This window comes from Pelophylax lessonae, assembly GCF_965119305.1.
Source record: "Pelophylax lessonae genome assembly, chromosome: 11".
Lineage (NCBI taxonomy): Eukaryota > Metazoa > Chordata > Amphibia > Anura > Ranidae > Pelophylax > Pelophylax lessonae.
This window is the reverse complement of record NC_138778.1, coordinates 116,593,431-116,616,345: the sequence shown is the minus strand read 5'-3', so window position 1 is coordinate 116,616,345 and position 22,915 is coordinate 116,593,431. Positions and strand designations below refer to the sequence as shown.

Sequence of the window (22,915 nt, the reverse complement as noted above, 5' to 3'; positions counted from 1 at the left end):
AAGGGGGGGGGGGTTGTGCTATTTTGACATTTCAGGGCATAGAAAACTGTGATAGGTAATGGGGAAGTGAAATGAGAAATTTACGCCCTTTAAAATCCTGAAGTCGGTGATTGATTTTCGGCACCCGCACGTGACTAGGCTCCCAAAAAGTCTCTCACATGCGGAGAAGCAGCAGAATGTATTTTGAGGTGTGATTCCACATATACCCATGGCATGTGTAAGCAATATATAATTTTAGTGCCAACTTTGTGTATAAAATGTTTTTTTTTTTTTTTTCAATGACTTGTGACAAAAAAATGAAATATTCAATAGGCACAACATGCCTCTCAGCAAGTTTCTTGGGGTGTTTTCTTTCCAAAAAGGGGTCATTTGGGGGGTTGGTACTGCCCTGCCATTTTAGCACCTAAATAAGATAGGCAGTCAGTAAGTAAAAGCTGCATAAATTCCAGTAAATATACCATAGTTTGTAGACGCTATAAATTTGCGCAAACAAATAAAAACAAAGACATGTAGCTGAATACATTTTGGCCTAAATGCATGACAAAAATTTAGTTTATTGGATATTTTTTATAACAAAAAGTAGAAAATATTTTTTTTCAAAATTTTCGGTCTTTTTTTAGTTTGTTTCGCCAAAAATAAAAATCCCAGTGGTGATCAAATACCACCAAAAGAAAGCACTATTTGTGGGAAAAAAGGACATAAATTTAATTTGGGTACAGCATTGCATGACCGTGCAATTACCAGTTAACCAGTTTCGGACTGCTCACTGCATATATACTGCGGCAGGGCGGCCCGGCTGTGTAAAATCACGTACATGTATGTGATTTTGTGCACGCAATCTAGGGGTTGTGCTCACTGCTAGAGCACTGTGATTGGACACAGCAGGAGTAATTCAGCGGGTCTGACAGCCGCGATGGCTGCCGGGACCCACCAATCGTTAGGAGTAAACAAGGCAGACTGCTGTTCTGTCAGGGAGTAAAAGAGATCTTGTGTTTCAGCTAAGCTGAAACACAGATCTCTCTTTTCCTCTAGTGCATCCACTCCCCCCAAGTTAGAAAGAACTCCCAAGGAGCACACTTAACCCCTTGATCGCCCCTGGTGTTAACCCCTTCCCTGCCGGTGTCATTTATACAGTAACAGTGCATTTTTTTTAGCACTGATCACTGTATTGGTGTCACTGGTCTCCAAAAAGTGCCACTTAGTGTCAGATTTGTCCGCCGCATCGCCACAGTCCTGCTAAAAAATCGCTGATTGCCGATATTACTAGTAAAAACAATTAAAAAAAATAATAAAAAGTCAATAAATCCCATAGTTTGTAGACACTATAACTTTTTACCAAAAATATGTAGTAGAATACATATTGGCCTGAATTGATGAAGAAATTTGATTTTCTTAATTTTTTATTGGGTATGTTTTTTTTAGCGGAAAGTAAAAAATATTTTTTTTTTTCAAAGTTGTATTTTTTTTGTTTTTTTGTTTATAGCGCAAAAAATAAAAATTGCACAGGTGATTAAATACCACCAAAAGAAAGCTCTATTTGTGGGGAAAAAAGACATCAATTTTATTTGGGTACAGCGTCGCACGACCATGCAATTGTCAGGTAAAGCAACGCAGTGCCGAATCACAAAAAATGGCCTGGTCATTAAGGGGGCAAATCCTTCCGGTCCAGAAGTGGTTAACTTGTAACCAACATGTGTCATAAATAGACATGGTCCTTATGTGGTTAAGTGCACATTAGAGCGACTTGTCAGCCTGACAAGTCCCGCACTGTCGCAGTCCATTGAGTAGTACAGGATCGGTTCTAATAGGAGCGACACAAGTCGCTCCGACTTAAAAAAAGGGTCCTGTACTACTTCGGGGCGACCTCGGAGCGACTTGCATAGACTTCCATTATGTGAATTCTCTGCAAGTCGCGCCGAAGTCGCGGTGCACAGCGGTGCACGCGACTTCACAGGTCGCCCCCCAAAGTCGTGTCGCCTCAATGTGAATGGGCTCTAAAAGTCTCTCTGGTTGCATTATGTTACTCTATGTTCATGTTGTGGGCTAAAATATGTGGTGTTATACAGCACTCCTGCACATTCTGCTGCCTTCTTTCTATACATCTATGTTATAGGAAAGGACTGGCAGGCTAATTGGTATCTCCAAACTTTCTTCTAAGACACCAAAGTGCTCTGAAAATCTTCCCTTATTGTATACCTATGTCTATTATTTCTACAGGCTATGCTTACACTGTCATCTAGTGGTACAATTATGCACAGCAGCTGCTAAACCTCATCATTACTTCTCAAGGTAACAACTGTTATCTTTAGCACCTGACCAGGCAAGTTTAAAAACTGGATCAATCAAGGATATGTGCTACAGGTACAGTTATGCTTACTCCATACCACAGACAAAATAAAACAAGCATTTTTTAGTAACCAGAACAGTATGTGGGGAATCCATAAAGATTAACAAGACACAAAAAGATTCCAAGCTCTCCTTACTGACCAGTCTGCAACCAACCAATCTGACCTGTCTAACAGTATGCATTAAAAACGGGTTTAGTTGCACACATCTGCCGATACATGAGTAAGCCACAGAGCCCCGACAAGACACCCCATTATCTGTGGTCCTAACTCTAAATTCTGTGAGTCTCCAACAATGGAAGCACATGCAACGCACTGACACCTTTGCTGCCATTATGCTATAGGCTGGGTGTTCAGTGTGCCCTTATGCCTTTAAAAAGGGGTGGGCTCCCTTCAGGTATATCTGCCCCTACACCTGTCCATTTAAATGCATGTGCTTCCATTGTTGGAGAATCACAGAATTTAGAGTTAGAACCACAGAAAATGGGGTGCTTTGTCGGGGCTCTGTGGCTTACGCATTTATCTGCAGATGTGTGCAACTAAACCCCTGTTTTTACCACCGTCACTATGGGGTAGATTTACTAAAGGCAAATAGACTATGCGCTTTGCAAATAAGGTAAAGCTTTACTCTACAAAGAATACCCTATCACATGTAAGGAAAAAAATAAATAAAAAGAAACAGCATTTTTTGCTTGCACATGATTGGATGATGAAAGTCAGCACAGAAACCCTTCATTTACTACACTCTGGAGCAACGTCATTTGCAGTGTGCGCAATCTATTTCCCTTTTGTAAATCAACCCTAGCTTACCTGTATTTCCAGCTTTGGATGCAATGCGATGAAGAAGTGTATATTAGGCTCATCTGGTAGTTGGTAAAGTATCATTGAGTATTGATTTTGTTCTTTATACAAAAAACTGTCCCTTGAGTGACCTGTTGGCTGATGGTGTACACAGTGCATAAAAAATGCATTCAAGGTCCCACTCTACAGCTGCTTGCAGGGGGCAGTCCTTTCTATTCAGCGTGTGGCTACTTTCTAAAGAGAATGAACTGTAAGACATTGCACACCTTTTGTTTTGATGCACCTTAAATGTATTAAAGTGAAACTTTACCCATAACAGCTCAATAAAATAATGTTCTTTAGCAAGGAACATACATTCCACAATAATAATTATGCTACCAAAATTAGTTTGTGCTGTAAATTGCCTCCAGCATTGATCCTGTTTCTTCTTGCTTGAGGCTGATATTTTGCTGAAGATAAGAGCCTCTGAACAGCAGTAAATCATAAAGCAAAACTAACCCCATCAATTTAACAGTTTCAAAAAACAGTCACATTCCTGGAATGTTGGGATTGTTGGGATTTTCTGACTAAAGTTTCACTTTAGGTCAATTTAAACAGAAGGTTCAGTTGGGCTTTAATTGGCAAAATCATGATGGTCATCTTATACTGTACTTTATAAATAAACACACTTTACTGAAGTTACTGAACATACAGTACAACATCATGATAGGTTAGGAATTCTGACCCTGGTAACAGTTTGAGCTGGTGACCAAGCATTTAGGAAAAAGTGTAAAGACAAATTATTATATATTAGAGTCATCACTGGCTCATGCTCACCTTATACCTCTGCTCCTCAGAAAGGTCTCTCACCCCTTTTAGAGCAACAAACACCTTATAGTGAGGGTCGGAGCCCCCAGAGAATTGACCTAAAAAGAAAATATCACTTTACAATCTATATGAACACAGATTTACATATAATTCACTACAGAGTGTAAACATTCTATGATGAGCTTACAAATAGTTAATAACCTCCTCCACTTCCTTGCGTGAAAATATTATCAAATAATTTAGAGCGGATCTTCTCCTGAAAAATGAAGATGGCGGTGTCGGGGACCCGAAGACTGGCTTGGATGAGGACAGCGCTGGATCCCTGATCTGGTAAGTGCATATTTATTAAAAGTCAGCAGTTACAGTATTTGTATTTGCTGTGGTTTTCTTTTCTCTTTAATGCAGGGGCGTTTTCGGAAAGCAGTGGGCTTGCGTGCAAGACTATGTGGTGCATGCAGCAAAAATTGGCATGTTTCTAATTCTGCTGAATATTGGGAGTGACTTAAAGAGATGTGGTTACACAGAGTCAGAGTTGACGTACATAGTATAGAATGGGATAGTGTTGAACAGGGAATGTACAGCACAATATCTATGCAGGTACATTGGCAGGGCCAGGGGCCCATTATTAGATGTAGGGGAATCTGTTAAGAATTAGTAGTGTAGGGGGAAAACCCAAAGCTCATGGGTTTCAGTAACATTTTGACTGTTGAAGCCAGATTGAAAAATATATTTATTTTACAAACATGTTGGTAGACAAGTTTGGAGAGCAATACCGTCACATTACGTAGTGTTGGTTTCAAAACAATTGATCTACCTGGCTAAAGACTTGTAATACAATTTATATATGTTTTACAAAGTGTGGGACCTATCTATCTAAAGTTTCTTTGAAATCACATCTTAAATTAAATGTGGAATAGTTGTTCACATAGGCTTGTTACTTCCAGTAGTTGTTTAGCTGAACAGTTCTTCAAAGGCCTCGATAGCAATCTATACAGCTGGAGGTGTAAATTGCATTTGAACACAACAGCTGTTATACAATATGACTTCTAACAACATATACATCCAATATATCTGCTTAATCCTAAATACATGTTTGAAAATCATAAGTAAATGTTTAATAAATAAAATGGCTGGTCCCTTTTCCCCTTTAATAGTAGGAGACTTACTACTGACGCCTGTTCTCTGTATCACTTACTACTGACCTGTGAACTCTGCATCACTTACTATTGACCCCTGAGTCATTACTGACCTCCTAAATCTGCCTCACCTACTACTAACCTCTGAATTCTTCGTCATTTACTACTTACCTTTGAGTCATTACTGAACTCTGTGCCACTTACTATTGACCCCTGAAATCTGTGTCACTTATTACCGATCCTTTAGTCATTACCAGCCTCTGAATTCTGCATCATTTACTACTGATCTCTGACTCATTACTGACCTCTGAACTCTGCCTCATTTCCTACTGACCCCTGAACTCCGTGTCATTTACGGCTAACCCCTGAAATCTGCATCACTTACTACTGACCCCTGAACTCTGCATCATTTGCTACTTACCCCTGACCTCTACATCACTCCTGATCTCTGAGCTCTGCCTCACTTACTACTAACCCCTGAACTCTGCATCACTTACTACTGACTCCTGAACTATGTGTCACATACTATCTGCTGCTAACATTGTATCACTTACTACTGACCTCTGCGTCACTTACCGCTGACCTCTGAACCTTGCATAACTTACCCGACCTATGCGCCACTCACTAGTAACCCCTGAACTCTGTGTCCTATCAGAGGTCAAAAGTAAGTGATGCAGAGTTCTTAGGTTAGTAATGACACAGGGTACAGAGTGCAGTACAAACAGCCCTCCTCTTCTCTGCTTTCCTCTGTTCCCCTTCTCCCTGGCCTCTTCACAGTACTCAGGGTAATGCATCGATGGCTCTTCTCCCCCTTCTCCTATTACTTGGTCCAGTAGGTGGGGTAATTTACAGCTAATCACAGAATAATGTGAAGAGTCCAGGTAGAAGGAGAACAGAGAAGCCAATCTCCTTTCTGTATCTCCCCTGCAGCTGCAACATATACACTGTTTGTTTATACTGGGGAGAAGGCATGTGCTAAAGGCCAGCAGGGGGAGTAGAGGGGCGGGGCTATGGTTGCCTGCAATTGGCAATCACAGCCTGTCCCCTACTCCCATATCAGCCTGCCCCATCCCCAGCAAAAACAAACAGTGTTTCTGCTGCAGCTACCTGTGACAAGCACAGCTGCAGCTGAGTCACAGGAAGGGGAATGGTACAGAGTTTTCCTATGTTTGTTGTGCAATGTGCAAGGGCACAGTGGGCCCCACATCCCTTGAGGCCTGTGTGCACTGCACACATTGCACACATGGATAATACACCACTGATTTAATGCTAATCAACCCAGTAGTCTCAACATAAACTGGCTATGGAGCCTAAAAAAGTAAAGTGTGCACATTACCTACACAAAGCAGAGAGAGAGACATTTGCTCTGTGAACCAGTACAGATTTAAATTTAAAGTTAAGTATTCAGTTTAGCAGTGAATTGCATATCTCCAGAACAGGTCTGAAGCAATTTTGGAACAGATCTCTGCACCCACAAACACCTATTTTCCTTGCGCTAACTGTCCGTTCCAGTTGCCTGCAGGAGGACCAATCCTAATCCAAAAGTCCTGTTTTTGTCTGTGCCAGATCTTACACAGGGTTAATGACATTCTCCTGTCCTCAGTGTGATCATGTTTGGGCCTGATGATTAGCCAATCAGGTCTAAGCATTACATTCTGGGAGAAATGGGTTTAAAATAATATGCACCCCCTGCTGATAAATACCAGGTAAAAGATGCAGCAAATCAGTGGGTGGAGGTGACCTCTAAAGAAAACCAGTCATGACATGGACCTTAAATTGAGGTCCAATTCCTGTTGATTGGAAGCTTTCCAATGACTATCTAGAAATGTAGCTCCTTGCAAACCTCTCCACTTACACTGTGGAATACAGGAGGTGTTTATCTGCATTGCAACCAACAGCTTAGCAGAAAAAAGCCATGATGGAAGGAAGAGAGGGGTGCTGCATGACTACATAACTCAAAGTACCTACACAGATGTCAAAGGCTACCATCACAGAACAACAGAACCTTAAAAATGTTAAAACTGACTACATACCCATAATTCCACTCTCTGCACAGCAGTAGTTGAGGAGGGAGGCCCCTGGCCACATGTTTACAGTATGAAGAAGAGATTTATAGAAATTAGATTCCGAAATACGTTCTCCACGTACATTCAGGGTCTGGCTTTTCCTGCAAAATAATGTTTTTCACATGATTCAGGGCTGTAGAGAGACAATATTAGCAGACTAACTGAATATATACTGAAAAGAAAAAAAAAAGTCCATGAATAACTCCTAATTATAACATAAAAAATGAAGCATACCTGTATAGGAGTTCCAATATAGGACTGTGATTATGGAATCCAGTGACTTGTACAACGTCCCCAAGCCGGTACCTGAAACACAGAGGTTCCGATTTATCTTTATGGAAGCCCTATAAACTTTCTGAACACATTTTTTTTTTCAAATTCTTTATTGATCAAAACATAAACAGAAAGAAAGCATGACGCGTATAATCACAGTATACACAACAATGCGTATGCATGGAAGGAGAAAGTAAACTGGAGGCATGGAAATGCACAAGAATCATATCAAAAAAGTTATCAAACTAATACAGTACATAAAGTACAAGTGAAGGGCGAAACCAGATCATCAGAACAATCGATTACTGTGGTACAGTATTGGCATTAATTCCATGGGAACAGTGAGATATAAAAAAGTAGAGAGCCACACCATTGCGATTACACGCTTATACTCGGATATAGAAGTAACACTTTTCTCTGAAGGGAAGGGGAAAGATCAAGGAGGGGACAGAGGAGAATCTGAGAAAGAACAGACTGGAACAGAGAGGGGGGGGGGGCGAAAGAGGGGGTGACAGCGAAGGGAAATAGTAGGCAGGCATCCCGTGCGAGTGACACCAACACAACATAACTCCAAGTCAGGTGTCAGGGGCGCCCAGAGCCTGTCCTTCGTCCAAGAGAATGAACGCATTCCAACATGCCCAGGTTTTGGAGTACCGTTCTTTTCTCCCCTGTGCAGTGAATACCATATCTTCCAAATCATTGATCCACTTAACCCTGCGGAGCCACAAGGAGAGTGTCGGAGGCGACGTGGACTTCCAGCAGAGACTGATACAGGACTTTGCAGCATCCATGAGGTGTCTGAGCACAGATCTTTTGTACTTTCTAGGCGCAATCCCAGAGCAATGAAGTAAGAAGAACGCAGGGTCATCCGGGACAACAAACTCTGTCATCTTCTGAATAACCCCGCGCAACCGCATCCAGAAGTCGCGCAGCGCAGGGCAGCTCCAAAAAATATGAGCCATAGTTCCCCTCTCCTTCCGGCAGCGCCAACACCTGTCCGAGGTCTCGGAGAAGATATGTGTGGAGTCTAGAAGGGGTGTAATACCAGTGAGTTAGAATCTTATAGTTCAATTCTTGGATACAAGTACAAATAGAGGACTTGAGAGAGAATCTCACCATGTTACGCCGTTGTGAGTCAGAGAAGACCTTGTGGAGTTCTCCTTCCCATTTTAAAATCCCTGGTAGTACGAAGTCATCAGGCGAGAGAGAAAGGAGAGCATATAATTGGGATAGGGTATGAGGCATAGGACATACATTTTTTTATTATAGATTTCTCAAGGTGGAGTTGTGAAATATACTTACTTTTTATGAACTTCCAAAGGTGTAAAAGAATTTATTTGATCCACCTGGGAGATCCATCATACCCGGGTGACTTATTGATAGAATAAGAGAGGGTTAACCCCTGTCAGTTTTTTTGCCATCCGTGTCCCATTGGGGAGATTTACCTTACTTTCCTGTCCCATAGGAAAAGTAAAGAAAAAATATACTAGGCATATATCCCTCGTGCCAAATGGACCGGGGTAATGGTTAAGGTGACCAGTTAAAGCGGAGTTCCGGGCACAGATGTAATTTTTTAATAAACATACCCCCGGGACAGTCAGGGCTAGCACATTCCACAATGGCTAGCCTCTGATCTGTCCCGGTTCACACTTACCTTTTAGAAGAAATACTTACTTATAAAATTTCTTCCACAGCGTTTCCATCTCTCTTGTGGGCAGCTGAAGCCGGCGCGGTCCTCTTCTGTGTCTTCTTCCGCGTCTTCTTGTCCCAGAATGCGCCGCACCGGCCCCTCTTGTCACTTCCGGCGCGGCGCCGCATTCCTCCACAGCTTCTGGGCATGCCCAGAAGCTGTTTAGCAGGGGAATGCGGCGTCACCCGGAAATGACGAGCGGGCCGGTGCCGTCGCATTGATTCATGGGAGCTGTGACGTTCAGCTCCCAGGAATCATAGCGAGGCAGGAAGTGACGGGGTGAGCCGCGGCTCCAAGGGAGGAAGTACTCTGAGGTGAGTATCTTCGATCTTCAATTGCAAGGTAAGTAAACAAAAAAAAAAAATAACTATCCAATTCCTTTTCAGGTGAGGCATACCTAGCGGAGGGGCACAAAAAAAAAATATCGTTTTTGTGCCCGGAACTCCGCTTTAAGCTAAAAAAGGGGATGCAGCTGCTATAGTAAAAGTAGAGGTAAAATGTAAATAGCCTCAAGGGGAAGGGGCTACCTATAGCGCTTGCTGGGGATGTGCAATATAAATGTGTGGGTTAAAGTGCTGTCAGTGCATCAAATTATATATAGTGTTGCAAGGAAATTAGTAAAAGGTGAGATGGGTACACCTGTAGTGCTAAATGGTTTTAAGGTGCTGACAGTGCAACAAGCCAATAAATATATGCAAATTTGATGGACACACCTAAAGTGCTAAATTAGGATATTTAAAAATGAGATGCTTGGTAGAGCAAGGTAATAATAAACAATATAACAGCAAATAAATACAATAATAGTGATACAAATATTAGTGCACTACTATAAGTGATTAATAATGTTCCATATGTGCTCAAAAAATATATTATATTATTAGCTCAAAAAGCTCCTCATAAAAAATCAAAAAAGATCAAAAATAAAGTTCATAGGTGACTAGTAGTGCAAATCTTTAGGTAATTCCTGAGTGCAATAAGGTGCAGGTGCTCTGTGCTCAATTTCTGATTTTTGCCTGAGCGGGCAAAAGAGTAGGGAGTATAGCCAAAATCATAAATCAAAGAGAGAGAGAGTGGCAGGCACATTTTTACCTGTAATGCTAAATAGATTGGCTCATTGGTGGGCGATATTGGGGTTGATTAACTAAAGGCAAACATGCTGTTCACTTTGCATGGGACGTTGCTCTGTGCAAGGGAATTTTCCCCAGACTTTAGTAAATGTGAACAAATTTCGCTTTGCAAAGCCAGTGACCAGTCACATGCAAGGAAGAAAAAAAAACAACATTTTTTCTTACACATGATTGGATAATGAAAGTCAGCAAAGCTTCACCTCATTAAAGCGGTACTCCAGTCACCATAATCAGTTTTTTTTTCTAAAAGCACCCCCATGATTGGCACAGATTGTACATTACTATCTGGATACTGTTGCAAATGTAATTATGAGTGTTCTTTTTTTAATCTGTAAAAAATTACTTGATTTCGTGAAGCAGGCAGGGGCCATCGCAGTTCTGGGCATCTAAAGACTGCTCGTGTACATTTCCTAGATAAGGTGCAGCTGGCTACCCAGCATGCACCTCTCGATCTCGCGCCAATGATGACACTACCCGGCGAAGTTTTCTGATTGTATGGTGCCATAGCGATGGCGGCAGCAGCGGAAGTTCCTGCCCCGTTTGTTATGGCAATCAACCTGGCAATCAATAGAGAATCAGGCGATTCCCTTGGACTTCTAGGATCGATGACGCCGATATCCCAGGAGTCCAAGGGAATCGCCTGATAACGACAATGCCTAGGCAGCTGGGACCGGAAGTGCCGCTGACACAAGGTATTTAGACATAATTAAAAAAATGAATATCCATTTAGGGCTGCACTGCGGGTGAGCATGTGAGTAAAAGCAACTCGCAAATATGGGTGGAACTGTGCTTTAAGCTCTAGGGATATTTCCCTTGCAAATTGCAACTTCCCTTGCTAAGTGAACAGTCTATTTGCCATTAGTAAATTGACCCACAGTGTTGCAATTTTTACATTTTATACAGAATTAGTAATTAAAAAGCACTATTTTACATTAGATACTGTATATTTTCTTCTGATCAAGTATAAAATGTACTTCAATATGTTTTTTTGCATGTGTAGTGGATGCATGTTTACCATTTGATGAGCTTATGTTTAAAGAATTGTTATATTTATCTTTAATGCAATACTTTGTTCTTATCTTTATATAGCAGGATCACTCATAAGAATTATTAGGTGCCTTATTAATGAATAATGTGTAGAGGGGCAAATGTGTGGTTCCAAACAGGACAGCTGCATAACTTGTGAACTCAATTGCTGTGGCAGAAGATATCCCAATGATTCCCATTCTGCCACCAAAACCATACAAGGGCAGAAAAGTAGACACACCTGCTCATCACCTCTTTACCTATACAGTAAGAGCCGGTTCACACTGGGGCGACTTGTCAGACGACTTGGTCGCCTGACAAGTCGCCTGCCATAGATTAGCACAGAACCCATTCTAATAGGAGCGAAACAAGTCGCTCCGACTTAGAAAAAGGGTCCAGTACTACTTTGGGGCGACCTGGAGCGACCTGCATTGACTTCAATGATATGAAGTCCGTGCATGTCGCTCCGAGGTCGCGGTGCGCTGTGCACCGCGACTTCACAGGTCGCCCCGGCAAGTTGGATCGCCTCAATGTGAACCGGCTCTAATTGACAAACCTTCTCAAAAACTGAGAAATCTCTGCTTTAAATCACCTTGATATATACAATATAATATTCTCAAGCTTCATCACACTGAAATGAGGTACGGTATTTATTACTTGCTTTGAGATTTTGCTACCATCTGTTTGACGATAGTATCGTCCAGATCTTACTTTAAACCTTATACTATACATTTTTTAGTTTTATAATATGATGCCCCCTAGGCCTTCTATAGTTTATAAGGCCACTGAGACTTAGGCCCCTTTCACACGAACGGTTAGAATACAGCTTTTAGCTGCGGAAAGAAGAATTTATTTACCACAGGTAAATGCAGACAATGCATCCCTATGGCCCCATTCACACACTGCATTTTAGCAACGTTTTGATAACATAAGGTTTTGTGCATTTAGGAAAAATAAAGTTGACAGCGTTCAGTAGCAATGTACCGCAGTTATCTGTATATAAACGCAGTTAATCGCAGTACAAAGAAAAAATAAGTAAACAGTTGCTATACAAAAGGGAAGAATTTACTAACGCAGCATGTAAACGCACGTAATCGCACATAATCGCAATGTACAAATGTGAGTAATCTTTGTGCCAGGAATAACCGTCCGTGTGAAAGGGGTCTTGTTCTATTTTTCATTCTACTGACCATATTGGAGCCCCTGACCTGCCAGAGACTACACTTTTTTTTTTTAAACATTTTTTAGTGGGATTTTCCAGAATACAAAGCATCAAGAACATAAACAGCAGGACCCTGGGGGAATTCCCCAGGATCAATGAAAGCAAACAACTCCAAGATTAAAAGAGAAGGGGGGGTGGGGGGGGATAGGTAGTAGGGTAAGGAAGGGGGGAGAGGGGAAGGGTGGATGGGAGAGAGGAGGGGGGGGGGGAATAGAACCACAGATAGGATCTTACATGAGAAGAGCTGTCATATAGCTCATAAGGTGGCAAACACACATTCAATGTAGAAGAGGGTATCAGAGTAGGTGAAGTTGGGTAATATTGTATCGATTATAGCTGATGATTGGCACCGAGGGGGGGGGGGGTCAGCTACACACATTGAGTCATAGGATAAGGTGACCAGATTTTTACAACTAAATCCGGGGACATTTTTTTTTGGCAAATGGTAAACTATTTTATAAGCATCTTTTCCTCAAATTATATATGCAGCGTATGTGGTATGTGTTTATGGAGTGATTGTATGATATATACGTTATTTCTCACATTTCATCCATGAGATAAAGAAAATATACTTAGAATTTTTTTGGGATAGGACTACCAAATGTTAAAAAAATAGGATAGAGAAAAAACTTTATGAAGTATTAGAGGGGTGCGGAGGGTATAACGGTGGGTAGTATGTACAGGAGAGGTGTGTGGAGTGTATGCTGGCTGGTAGTATGTGCAGGAGAATGGTGTGGCCTGTATGGAGGGGGCAGTATGTGTAGGAAGAGAAAGAAATCGCGGTCCGTGACACCATTTGTGATCAGCCCCATATGATTAAAAAGCTTGACAAAGTACAAAAAGTAACAGAGAAACATTCCAAACATATCTGGGCATCCTATAACTCTACGCGTTTCGTGGATTAGTATCCACTTCTTTAGGAGTAGATGCAGAGAATAAAGTCTGGAAAAATGAAAGGAAAAAGACCAAAGTAATATGGTATATGTAATAAATCCCTGAGGGGAAGTAGTAAAAGAGCTGAAGCCCTGGTACTTGCATGACAGCTCAATTTGGAATAGAAAGAAAAGAGTCTGGCAGCCCTGTGGGTGGGGGGCACGCCAGGGAGCAGTCACCCCAGGGGACTGAGACGGCGGGACTCGACTGAGAACGCCACAGATGAAGGGCGGAGAGGGAGGGGTCATGTCCAAAGGGGTCCATAGGCACTGTGCAAAAGTAATAGCCGGGTAACCAGCAATGATCTGTTACCAGATCTTCATACATCTGAATAGCTTGGTGGTCATTATGGTAATCTTTCCAGGAAAGGGACTAAAGATCCCTGTAGAAATTATGAGATGGGAAAAGTGCAATTCCTTATTGCTTTCTAGCACCGCATTTTGGGTCTCCAGGTTTATTCAAATGACTTTGACTTGTTTGAAGCTGTCCTGGTATGAATCTATTTAAGAAATGACGGTCTTTCTTGCAAAACTGCTCTCTACAGAAGCAAGAAGCGCTCCAACATTGTGGTGAAAACAGTCTTTCATATCCACCAGAACAAAAGGGATTTCATGTGACTTCAGCTGACTGGCAGCGGCTATGCCAGCAAATCCTCCACCCACAATCACCACTCATGCAGACTCATCCACGGACAGCTTGGATCCCATGCTGGTGCAATCCTAGAATTTGCCGAGATCCGATTGAATGTATAAGTATATTCTCTCCCAGCCTCAGCCCTCCAATCTTCACAGGATCGATGTACATGTAGAAAGGGGTGCAGAGTGAATGGCGGTAGGTGGTACCTGTAGGAAAGTACCTGTAGGAAAGGTGTGCGGAGTGTATGGCGGTGTGTGTGGTATGTGTAGCAGAGGAGTACGTAGTGTATGGCGGTGGGTGGTACGTGTAGGAGGGGGGTGCGGAGTGCATTGTGGTGGATGGTAGGTGTGGGAGAGGAGTGCGGAGTGTATGGCAGTGGGTGATACCTGTAGGAGAGGGGTGCGTAGTGTATGGCGATGGGTGGTACGTGTAGGAGAGGGGTGCGGAGTAGCGATCAACCGATATCGGTTTTTCAATACCGAAGTTTTGGCCATTGCATATCGGTATCGGCCGATATTTTCGTACATTTAAAAAAAAATTGTGGAGGGATCTTCGGCGGCCGTGCAGGCTGGTTGCCTGGGTCTCCCGCTGGGACGGGAGACAGTGGCGCGGCCACTCTCATATGAAGTCCCGCCTCTTATGATAGACGTCAAAAGTGTGCGGTCTATCATAGGAGCCCGTCCAGGAGGCAGGAATTCATATGACAGCGGCTGCTGTGTAAGCGCAAGGTCCCTGTTCTGTGTTATCCGGCGCCGCTTGACCCCCCTTCCCCTCCGAGGCAGCCTAATAGGCCCAGCGGGACCCTGGGCAACCCCCCCCCATCCAGCTCGCGGTGCACCAGCCCAGGATCATCCCTGCAAAGCGGGGACAAAACCAGGGACAGATTCGGGCCGGGGAAAGTGTCCTCAGTCCAGGGAATGTCCCCGGAAACCGGGGATGTCTGCTCACCCTATCATAGGATATATAGGGTAGGACAAAGGTCTAGGGGTGGAAGTGACCATCAGAGTAGCTCTGGAGGCTGTGATCTTGATGTCAATCACTTTTGAGACATTGTTGGGAAGGGGGGAGAAGGAGGTGGAATGGTCTCACCCATTATCGGGTGGGAAGAATGTCCTGGGAGAGATGTCCGCAGAGTGTGGAAACTTTGTCAAGTAAGGGCCCCAATTGTTGTAAAAGCGAAAGTGGTTGCAAGTGGAGAGTATCAAGTCCAGTTTTTCTTTGCAAATAAGGCTGGTGAGTTCAGTTTTCACATCAGAGATGGTAGGGGGGAATGGTGGAGGTCCACTGTTTGAGGATAGATCTCCTAGCCACCATGAAGCATGTGGATAGCCAAGCTTTGTTTGCATTGTACGATCAGAGACTGTGTTTTGGTATAACCTGGGGGGGAGGATCCTTCCAAGAAACCAAATAGTAGGGGGAAGGGGTCTTTGCATGGTTGATACCTGGTTACTGTGGCTGCAAAATTTTCTATTTGATCCCAGAAACGAGAGATGAGATGGCAGTGCCACAGTCTGTTGTTGGATTGTTAAGGTTGAGGATGTTGAGAATGGTACATATGCTTGGTGCATGATTTTGAGTTGCTGCTCCCTCCAGAACTCAATGGTGATGAAGGCACAAGTGGTGTTGTAACCCGCTGAGATGTAATCTCTTGTCTCTGGGAGAGTGAGACTTTAGTTCCATGGGGAGGTTGGACCCGGATGGAGAGGCTTGACGAGTCGGGAGGATAGGGGTTTGCAAATGTCAGATTTTAGGGCGGTTGTGATCCAAGAGAGTGTCCAGTATAGAGGTGCGAAAGCATGTGCCCCTGTCAGGACAAAGGCTAACTGCAAAGTTAATTGCTTGTTGGACATATAGGAACTGGTGGCCATGTAGGTTGTATCGGGTTTGCAAACTAGAAACAGGAGGGCTATGCCGGAGGAGGGGTCAAAAAATCGGACCATTTTGTGAGCCCGTGGGAAGGCTTATGTGGAGAAGGCCGCGTACTGTAGTGTTTGTGGAAAGAGAGGGTGACCAGTTATTAGAAGGTGGCAAGATGTAAAAGGGGAGAGCCCTGTTTTTTCCTGATCTCCCTCCAGGCTATTAGGGTGTCATGTAACAGTAGATTATGTTTTAAAGGTGGAGGGAGCGAGTTGGTTCTGCAATGCAATAAAGTAGGCAGTTCACATGGGTCTAACATCTGGGATTCTAGATCATAATTGGAGTATCTGGATGTCCCTGACAACAAAACCAAACCCACTCTGAGGAGGCAAGATAGATTGTACATTTGGATATTCGGTAGTTTAGAGTCCCCCTCACGTTTGGGAAGGAATAACTTGTGAAGGTATACACGGGGACGGCGCCCACACCATTGAAAGCTGAAAGAGCCCTGTGGAGGGACTGGATGTCTTTATGCCGTAATAGGAAGGGGGTGGTTTGAAGGGGATAGAGAAGTTTGGGGAAACTAACCATCTTGAATAAATTACATCTGCCAAGTAGGGAGAGGGGAAGTTCTGACCCGTTTTCTAGTTCCCTGATGATTTCTGGAGAAAATTGGAGGGAAATTAGGGTGCTAAAGGGAGGAGGGTAACTTTCCTATTTCTTTTTTTTTTTATTCAAGATAAATTGGTGGTACAAGTGAAGATTGAGCATTAGTAAACATGGTATAAAAAGGGAACACTTCCTAGGTACAAAAGACAGAAAAATATAAACTGATATAAAAAATCACAGTGTTTGTCAATTAAATATGAAATATATAAAAATATAATATCATTCTATTTAGCTTTCCTGAACATATACATGTAACTTAAGGCATTTTAGTAGGATGAATAACCAAAATTTAGTAAAGTTAATTATTTCCAGATTCCATTATTAATGGGTTGAAATAAAATGTCTGCATGATTAAACCAGGGATCCCATTTATTGTAGAAATTAGTGGAGTTATAAAGAGTATGAAAGAATTTTTCCATAAGGCAGATTGTGTTAAGTCTTGGTTTAAGTTGGGTAGAAGGAAATAAAGGTTACTTCCAGTGTACTGCTATCAACAATTGTATGGCTACACTTATTGTATGGATAAGTCTCATAATAGGCAATTAGATATGTTGAGAGTTATAGGAATACCAGAAATAGTGGAAGCAAATTTTTCAAGCTGGTGCCAAATATATGGGATTTTTCTGCATTCCCAGAAAATATGTGTGAAGGAGCCTGGAGCTGAACAACCTCTGAAACAGTTTGAGGAGACTGAAGGGAAAAAAGCATGTAATATGGTTAGTGTTAAGTACCATCCTGTGAAAAGTTTAGTAGCAGTTTCACGTATGATAAGAGATCTAGCGCATTTCCTAAGGTTTATAATGCTATCATCCCAATTTTCCACAGAATAAGATAATTACATTCGGATTCCCATTTAAGCATATATGGGAGTTTTTCTGGAGGAACCGTGTTCACTAGGTTATTGTATATATTGGAGATCAGACCCTTTCCTCTTTGGTTCTGTAAACAAAGTTTTTCATAAAAAGTTGGTGTTTCTACATTTGAAATGTGATAATGATTAGAGTAAAAGTGTCTGATTTGTAAAAACACACACTATGTTCACTATGTGGAAGATGATATCTTGTTTGTGGGGATGAAAAGGAGGTAAATATAGAGTTATTAATGAATTTCTGAAGTATAGTTAAGTGACTTTCCTATTTTAATGCCTAGGTAGGTGATGTGGGTTTTAGCAACTGAGAATGTGGATTGAACTGACCAGAAGGGTGTACGGGCTTGGAATAGGGGCAAGATTTCCCTTTTGGAAAAATTAATTCTAAGACCTGAACAAGCCTGGAACCATGTGAAAATATCCTGTATATGGGGGGCATGTCTGACTTAGGGTCTGAGGTAAAGATTAAGATATCATCGGCGAAAAGGGCTGTACGGACTTCTTGTTGACCGACCCTGACTCCTTGGAGATTAGAGTGGAAAAGACGGAAGCATGACAGGAGCTTGAGGGCCAGGTGGGTTTGGCCCTCGCTTGTTCTAAGACGGAAAGGACTTTACGGATATTGGACGTGGCTGATCGTCCAAGTGTGAAGCCCACTTGAGAGGGGTGAATTAGTGATGGCACGATTAATGCTAACCTGTTGGTCATGATTTTGGAATCTTCAAATTCAAGTTGAGCAAGGAGATCGGGCGCCGTTGGGTCTCTTCCTTTTTTGGGATCAATTTAATGAAAGCTTGGAAGCCCGAGGAAAGGTATTAGCCCCCGTCTAAGATGGCTTGGTAGACTGAGGCAAGGGTTGGAGCGATTAGGTCTGTGGAGAGCTTAAAAAATTCTGAGGTGTACCCATCTCTGCCCAGAGTTTTGCCTGGTGCAAGCAAAGAAAGGCCTGCGCTGCTGGGTCATCAATAGGATCAGGGCTATACAGGTCAGCATAGAATTGCACCATAATGGAGTTGATATCCTTGGGGGAGGAAGATAGCACACCGTTTAGGTTTCTTTAGGGCAGATATATGGGCAGGAGTGCAAGGTTCTTTGCACAACGGAGCTAAGAGTTTGCCTGCCTTGTTAGCATATTTGTGGAATTGCAGGTACAGTTGCGATTGGTGATATCGCCCCCGAGCCTCCGCCCACAGATTGAATTGTTTTTTGACCTCTTTCCATGCTTGCCTAAGGAATGGAGAGTTTTGTAGCATGAGACGATTTTGGGTTATACGAAGGTTGTCACTTGCTATGCGATACTGTCTGTTGACATCCTTTTTGTGTGCTGCAGAGAAGGCAATGATCTTGCCCCGTAGCACAACTTTCCCTGTCTCCCACCAGAGTAGGTTGTGGTTCACAGCATGTTCTGTGTTAGTTACCACGTATTCTGTCCAGGCTTTCTTGATGACATTGAGGAGGTCCTGGTTGCTGCATAGATATTAAGGGAATCTCCAGGTTCTAGCTGTACTAGGGGGTGCAAGATAAGTCAAAGTGACAGAAAACGGGGCGTGATCCGAAATTGCAATCTCCGATATTAGGGTATCTGTGGTAAACTTTTGAAGAGAGTTGCAAAAGAGATAGTCTATCCTGGATAAGCTATTATGGGGTGGAGAGGAAAAAGTGTACTCTTTACCGACGGGATTAGCAAGCCGCCTCAGGTCAACTAGTCAATTAGCGAATTGCGTTAGAGGAGTATTGACGAGGCGAGGGAGGGGGGCTGGAGGGGTCCTGCCCCAAGACTTATCTTACAGAAGGTGCTACCGAGTTAAAGTCACCTCCGACTAGTAGAGGAAGGTGGATGTAGGGAACTAGGTGAGAGGAGAGACCCTAAAAAAAAAGGATTTGGAGGGAGAGTTAAGGGCATAAATGAGTACCAGTTCCCTGGAGAATATTTTGAGTTTGATTATGACCATCTGACCGTCCTCATCATTTTCTACTGATAGGACCTCAAGGGAAGGTTTTTGTGGATGAGAATGAGTACACCTGCTTTCCCTTTAACTGATGCAGAGCTATGGACTTGACCTATCCACAATTTGCGCATACGGTTGAAGTCTGATAAGTGCAAATGAGTTTTCCTGAAGTAAGGCTATATCAGTCTTAAGCTGCTTAAGATGATGTAGAATGGCCATTCTTTTATGGGGAGACCGTAACCCCTTGACATTCCATGAGACCACTTTCATGTCAGAGCGGTGTTGGGGGGGAGAGGGTTTGGTAAAAATGATTAGGGTGGGAGTAAATGGCAACTGGATTGATGCCATGGAGGTGTAGCCCGGTGGGATATGTCAATAGAGGGGGTGCTTGCTTCCTGTAGAGAAGGGTGTGGAGTATTTACTAACCCAACATAGGAGAACAAAAGGAGAAAAAAATATGAACATACCACAAACTGCGTAGACTTCGCTTTCTTCCACATGAGATGCATTACTCCCAGGACAACGTTACCAGAGATGTAAAGACGAATCGCTCACAGACTTTGTGTAGTTGGTGTCTCCCTGGGGATGTGAAGGCTAAGGGGCAATGATGCAGATCCCAAGAGTCTGGACAGCCATGGCGAATTTCAGTAGATACATCTCTGGTAAGGCTGTTGGTATAAAAAAAAAAAAAAAACTGAAAAAAAAACAGAGTGGCAATACATAAACAAGGTTAACAGTAGAGAGAATCAGAGTTATTTGGTTACTAATACAGAATTGCCAAAATATATCACCAGTGCCCTAGGAGCGCCAGTGGTGGTGAATAGGTTGTGTAGCCGGTTTCATCCAAACATCAGTGGGATTTGTCATGTTTGGGCTTATTGGAATAGTGGGCGCTTTTCGGTGAGTCTTTCCTTGGGCTGCGAAGATCTCTGTTGCCAGGGAAGAGGGAGGGAACAGTCGTCGGCTGGGTTTCCATTGGAATATGAAGATAGGCCTGTAAATAGTTGGCTGGCTCTTCAGGGTGTGAAAAAGATTTCAGATTACCAGTCGGGTCGGTGAACCAGAGGAGCGTAGGATAAGCTAGTGTGTATTTAAAGCCTTTTTGATAAAGCGTGGCACATATGGGCTAAAAGGCCTTGCATCTGCGGGCAACTTCTTGTGAATAGTCCGCAAATTGAAGCCGTTTGTGGCCGTCTAATTGGAGTGACTTTTCATTACAGCAGGACTTAACAATGGCTACTCTTTCCATGCAGTTGAGATATCGTACGATACCTGGTGGAGGAGAGCGTCGATCATTAGAGGGGATTGGTGTGTTCTTTCGACCACACATGGTGTCGCAATCCCCAGTGCATGAGGTAGCCGTGTGGCACAGATCTCTATCAGAGAACCCGCACTGAATGACTCAGGGAGCCCTATAATTCTCAGATTGTTCCGACGGGATTGGTTCTCGAGACCTTTGAGCTTATCTGGAATATATTGCTGTGTCTGGGATTGTTGTTGGTTACTTGCCTGAAAAAAATTGTTCTTCATCCTCTAGATCTGAGAGACGGTTCTCCAATCTCTTTGCAGAGCTGTGTGATGCTCCAGATCCCCAGGTGTAGGCTGGAGGATGTCGGAGGTGGCGGGGGCCCGCAAGGGCTTTAAAAGCGGAGTGTACCGGAGCTTCTGTGTCCGGAAATACTGTATCGAGAATACACTCTTTAGTTCAAAATGTTTATCTTCACATCTATATTGACCCTGCTCTACTGTGTTGATGAATATTTTTTAAGGGCAAACCAGCATTATAAAAATCTTGTAAAATATATGTGCAGAAAATGCAGCTCTACACATAGGTGTAACCAAAACATTTAAATCCATTCTTATGTTAAGTTATTAGTTAGCTCTTCGTCATCCCTTTCCCCCCTGTCTCTGCTGGCTGCGCTACACTTTTAGTACAGTGCCAGTCTTATGGTGCGAATTGGGCCAGAGGGCAGAGTTCAGGAGGCAAATCAGTCTGGCAGGCCCATTAAGCGGTCACACTGCTACCTGCCGGTATTATAATACCGGTCAGTGAGGACATTCAGATAGACCACAGGCCGCTGACTGCACTTAAAACAACAGACCTGACGGCCGCCAATGCTATTAAGTGTCGCACTGCAGCTTAATGCTCCGCCTACCCTCCTCCGCCCCAAAGTATGGCAGGCATCATGTCAATAATATAATTTATTTTCTTTAAACATCCTTGTCCTTGAGCGAGCATATTGAATTGCATCATATAAAATTAAGACTTTTAATTGTATATGATGGCAATAATATTTTGGACCCGCTCATCTCATATGTGGTATCGCAATATGTCACTGGATTAGTAAGATTACTCCTTTCTTTGTGGATATTTGGACTTGTGTTTGCTGCCACTGATTATTTCATTTATTTGTATAATGACTATGGACTTCCTTGTCATTATACAAATAAGTGAAATAATCCTATGATTACAATCAGTGGCAGCAACACAAGTCCAAATATCCAAAAAAGAAAGGAGTAATCTTACTAATCCAGTGACATAAGGCTGTACTAATGGGCACTGATAAGGCTGCACTGATGGCCGCTGATATGCTGCACTGATGGGGCTGCACTGATAAGGAAGCACGCATATGTTGCACTGATCGGCACTGATATGCTGCACTGATGGGCGCTAACAGGCTGCACTGATGGGAACTGATATGCTGCACTGATGGGCACTGATATGCTGCACTGATAGGCACTAACAGGCTGCACTGATGGGCACTAATATGCTTCGGCAATGGTGGGTACTGATAAACTGCACTGATGAGAACTAATGAGGCTACACTGATAAGGCAGCACTGAAATGCTGCACCGATGGGTGCTGATGAGCATGAGGCGGCACCAATAAGCTTCACTGATGAGGCTGCACTGATATGTTCCCCTGATGGGCACTGATATGTTGCACTAAAGGGCACTGATAGGCTGCACTGATGGCCACTGATGAGGTGGCACTGATAAGCTGCATTGATGGGGCTGCACCGATAAGGCAGCAATGATGGGCACTGATATGATGCACTGATAGGCTGCACTGGTGGCCACTGATGAGGATGTACTGATGGCCACTGATGAGGCCGCACTGATATGCTGCACTGATGGGCAGTAATGAGACTGTACAGATGAGCACTGATAAGGCTGCACTGATGGGCACTGATGAGGCTGAACTTTTAGGAACTGATGAGGATGCACTAATGGCCACTGATAGACTGTGGTTGTGGTCTGTGGTTTACAGATGACAGGGCAGGTCATAAACAGGAAAGGGAGTGGCCTTTACAGGAAGGGGTGGGTCATATTTAAATTAGGGGGTGCCCAAGTTTAGTCAGGCCTAGGGCAGCACAAAACCTAAATACACCACTGTAATTATCCATATATTTTCAAAAAGTATACCCTTCCTTTACATTACTGGAGGCCAAGATAACAGGGATGGCCTTCCTTGGGCCTCCTGACACCACTCCTCTGGGCAGTGGAACA

At 43.1% G+C, this 22,915-nt stretch overlaps 1 protein-coding gene across 1 annotated transcript in view; it reads right to left on the bottom strand.

Annotated features, from left to right (window-relative positions):
- GHDC (GH3 domain containing) overlaps positions 1–22,915 on the bottom strand; it is a 409,562-nt gene that overhangs the window by 107,541 nt on the left and 279,106 nt on the right. Inside the window, exons 7-9 of the mRNA XM_082271446.1 lie at positions 7,390–7,461; positions 7,123–7,256; positions 3,963–4,051 (exon numbers count right to left, since the gene is read on the bottom strand). Coding sequence (XP_082127572.1) covers positions 3,963–4,051; positions 7,123–7,256; positions 7,390–7,461 — 295 coding nt within the window. The remainder of the gene's footprint in view (positions 1–3,962; positions 4,052–7,122; positions 7,257–7,389; positions 7,462–22,915) is intronic.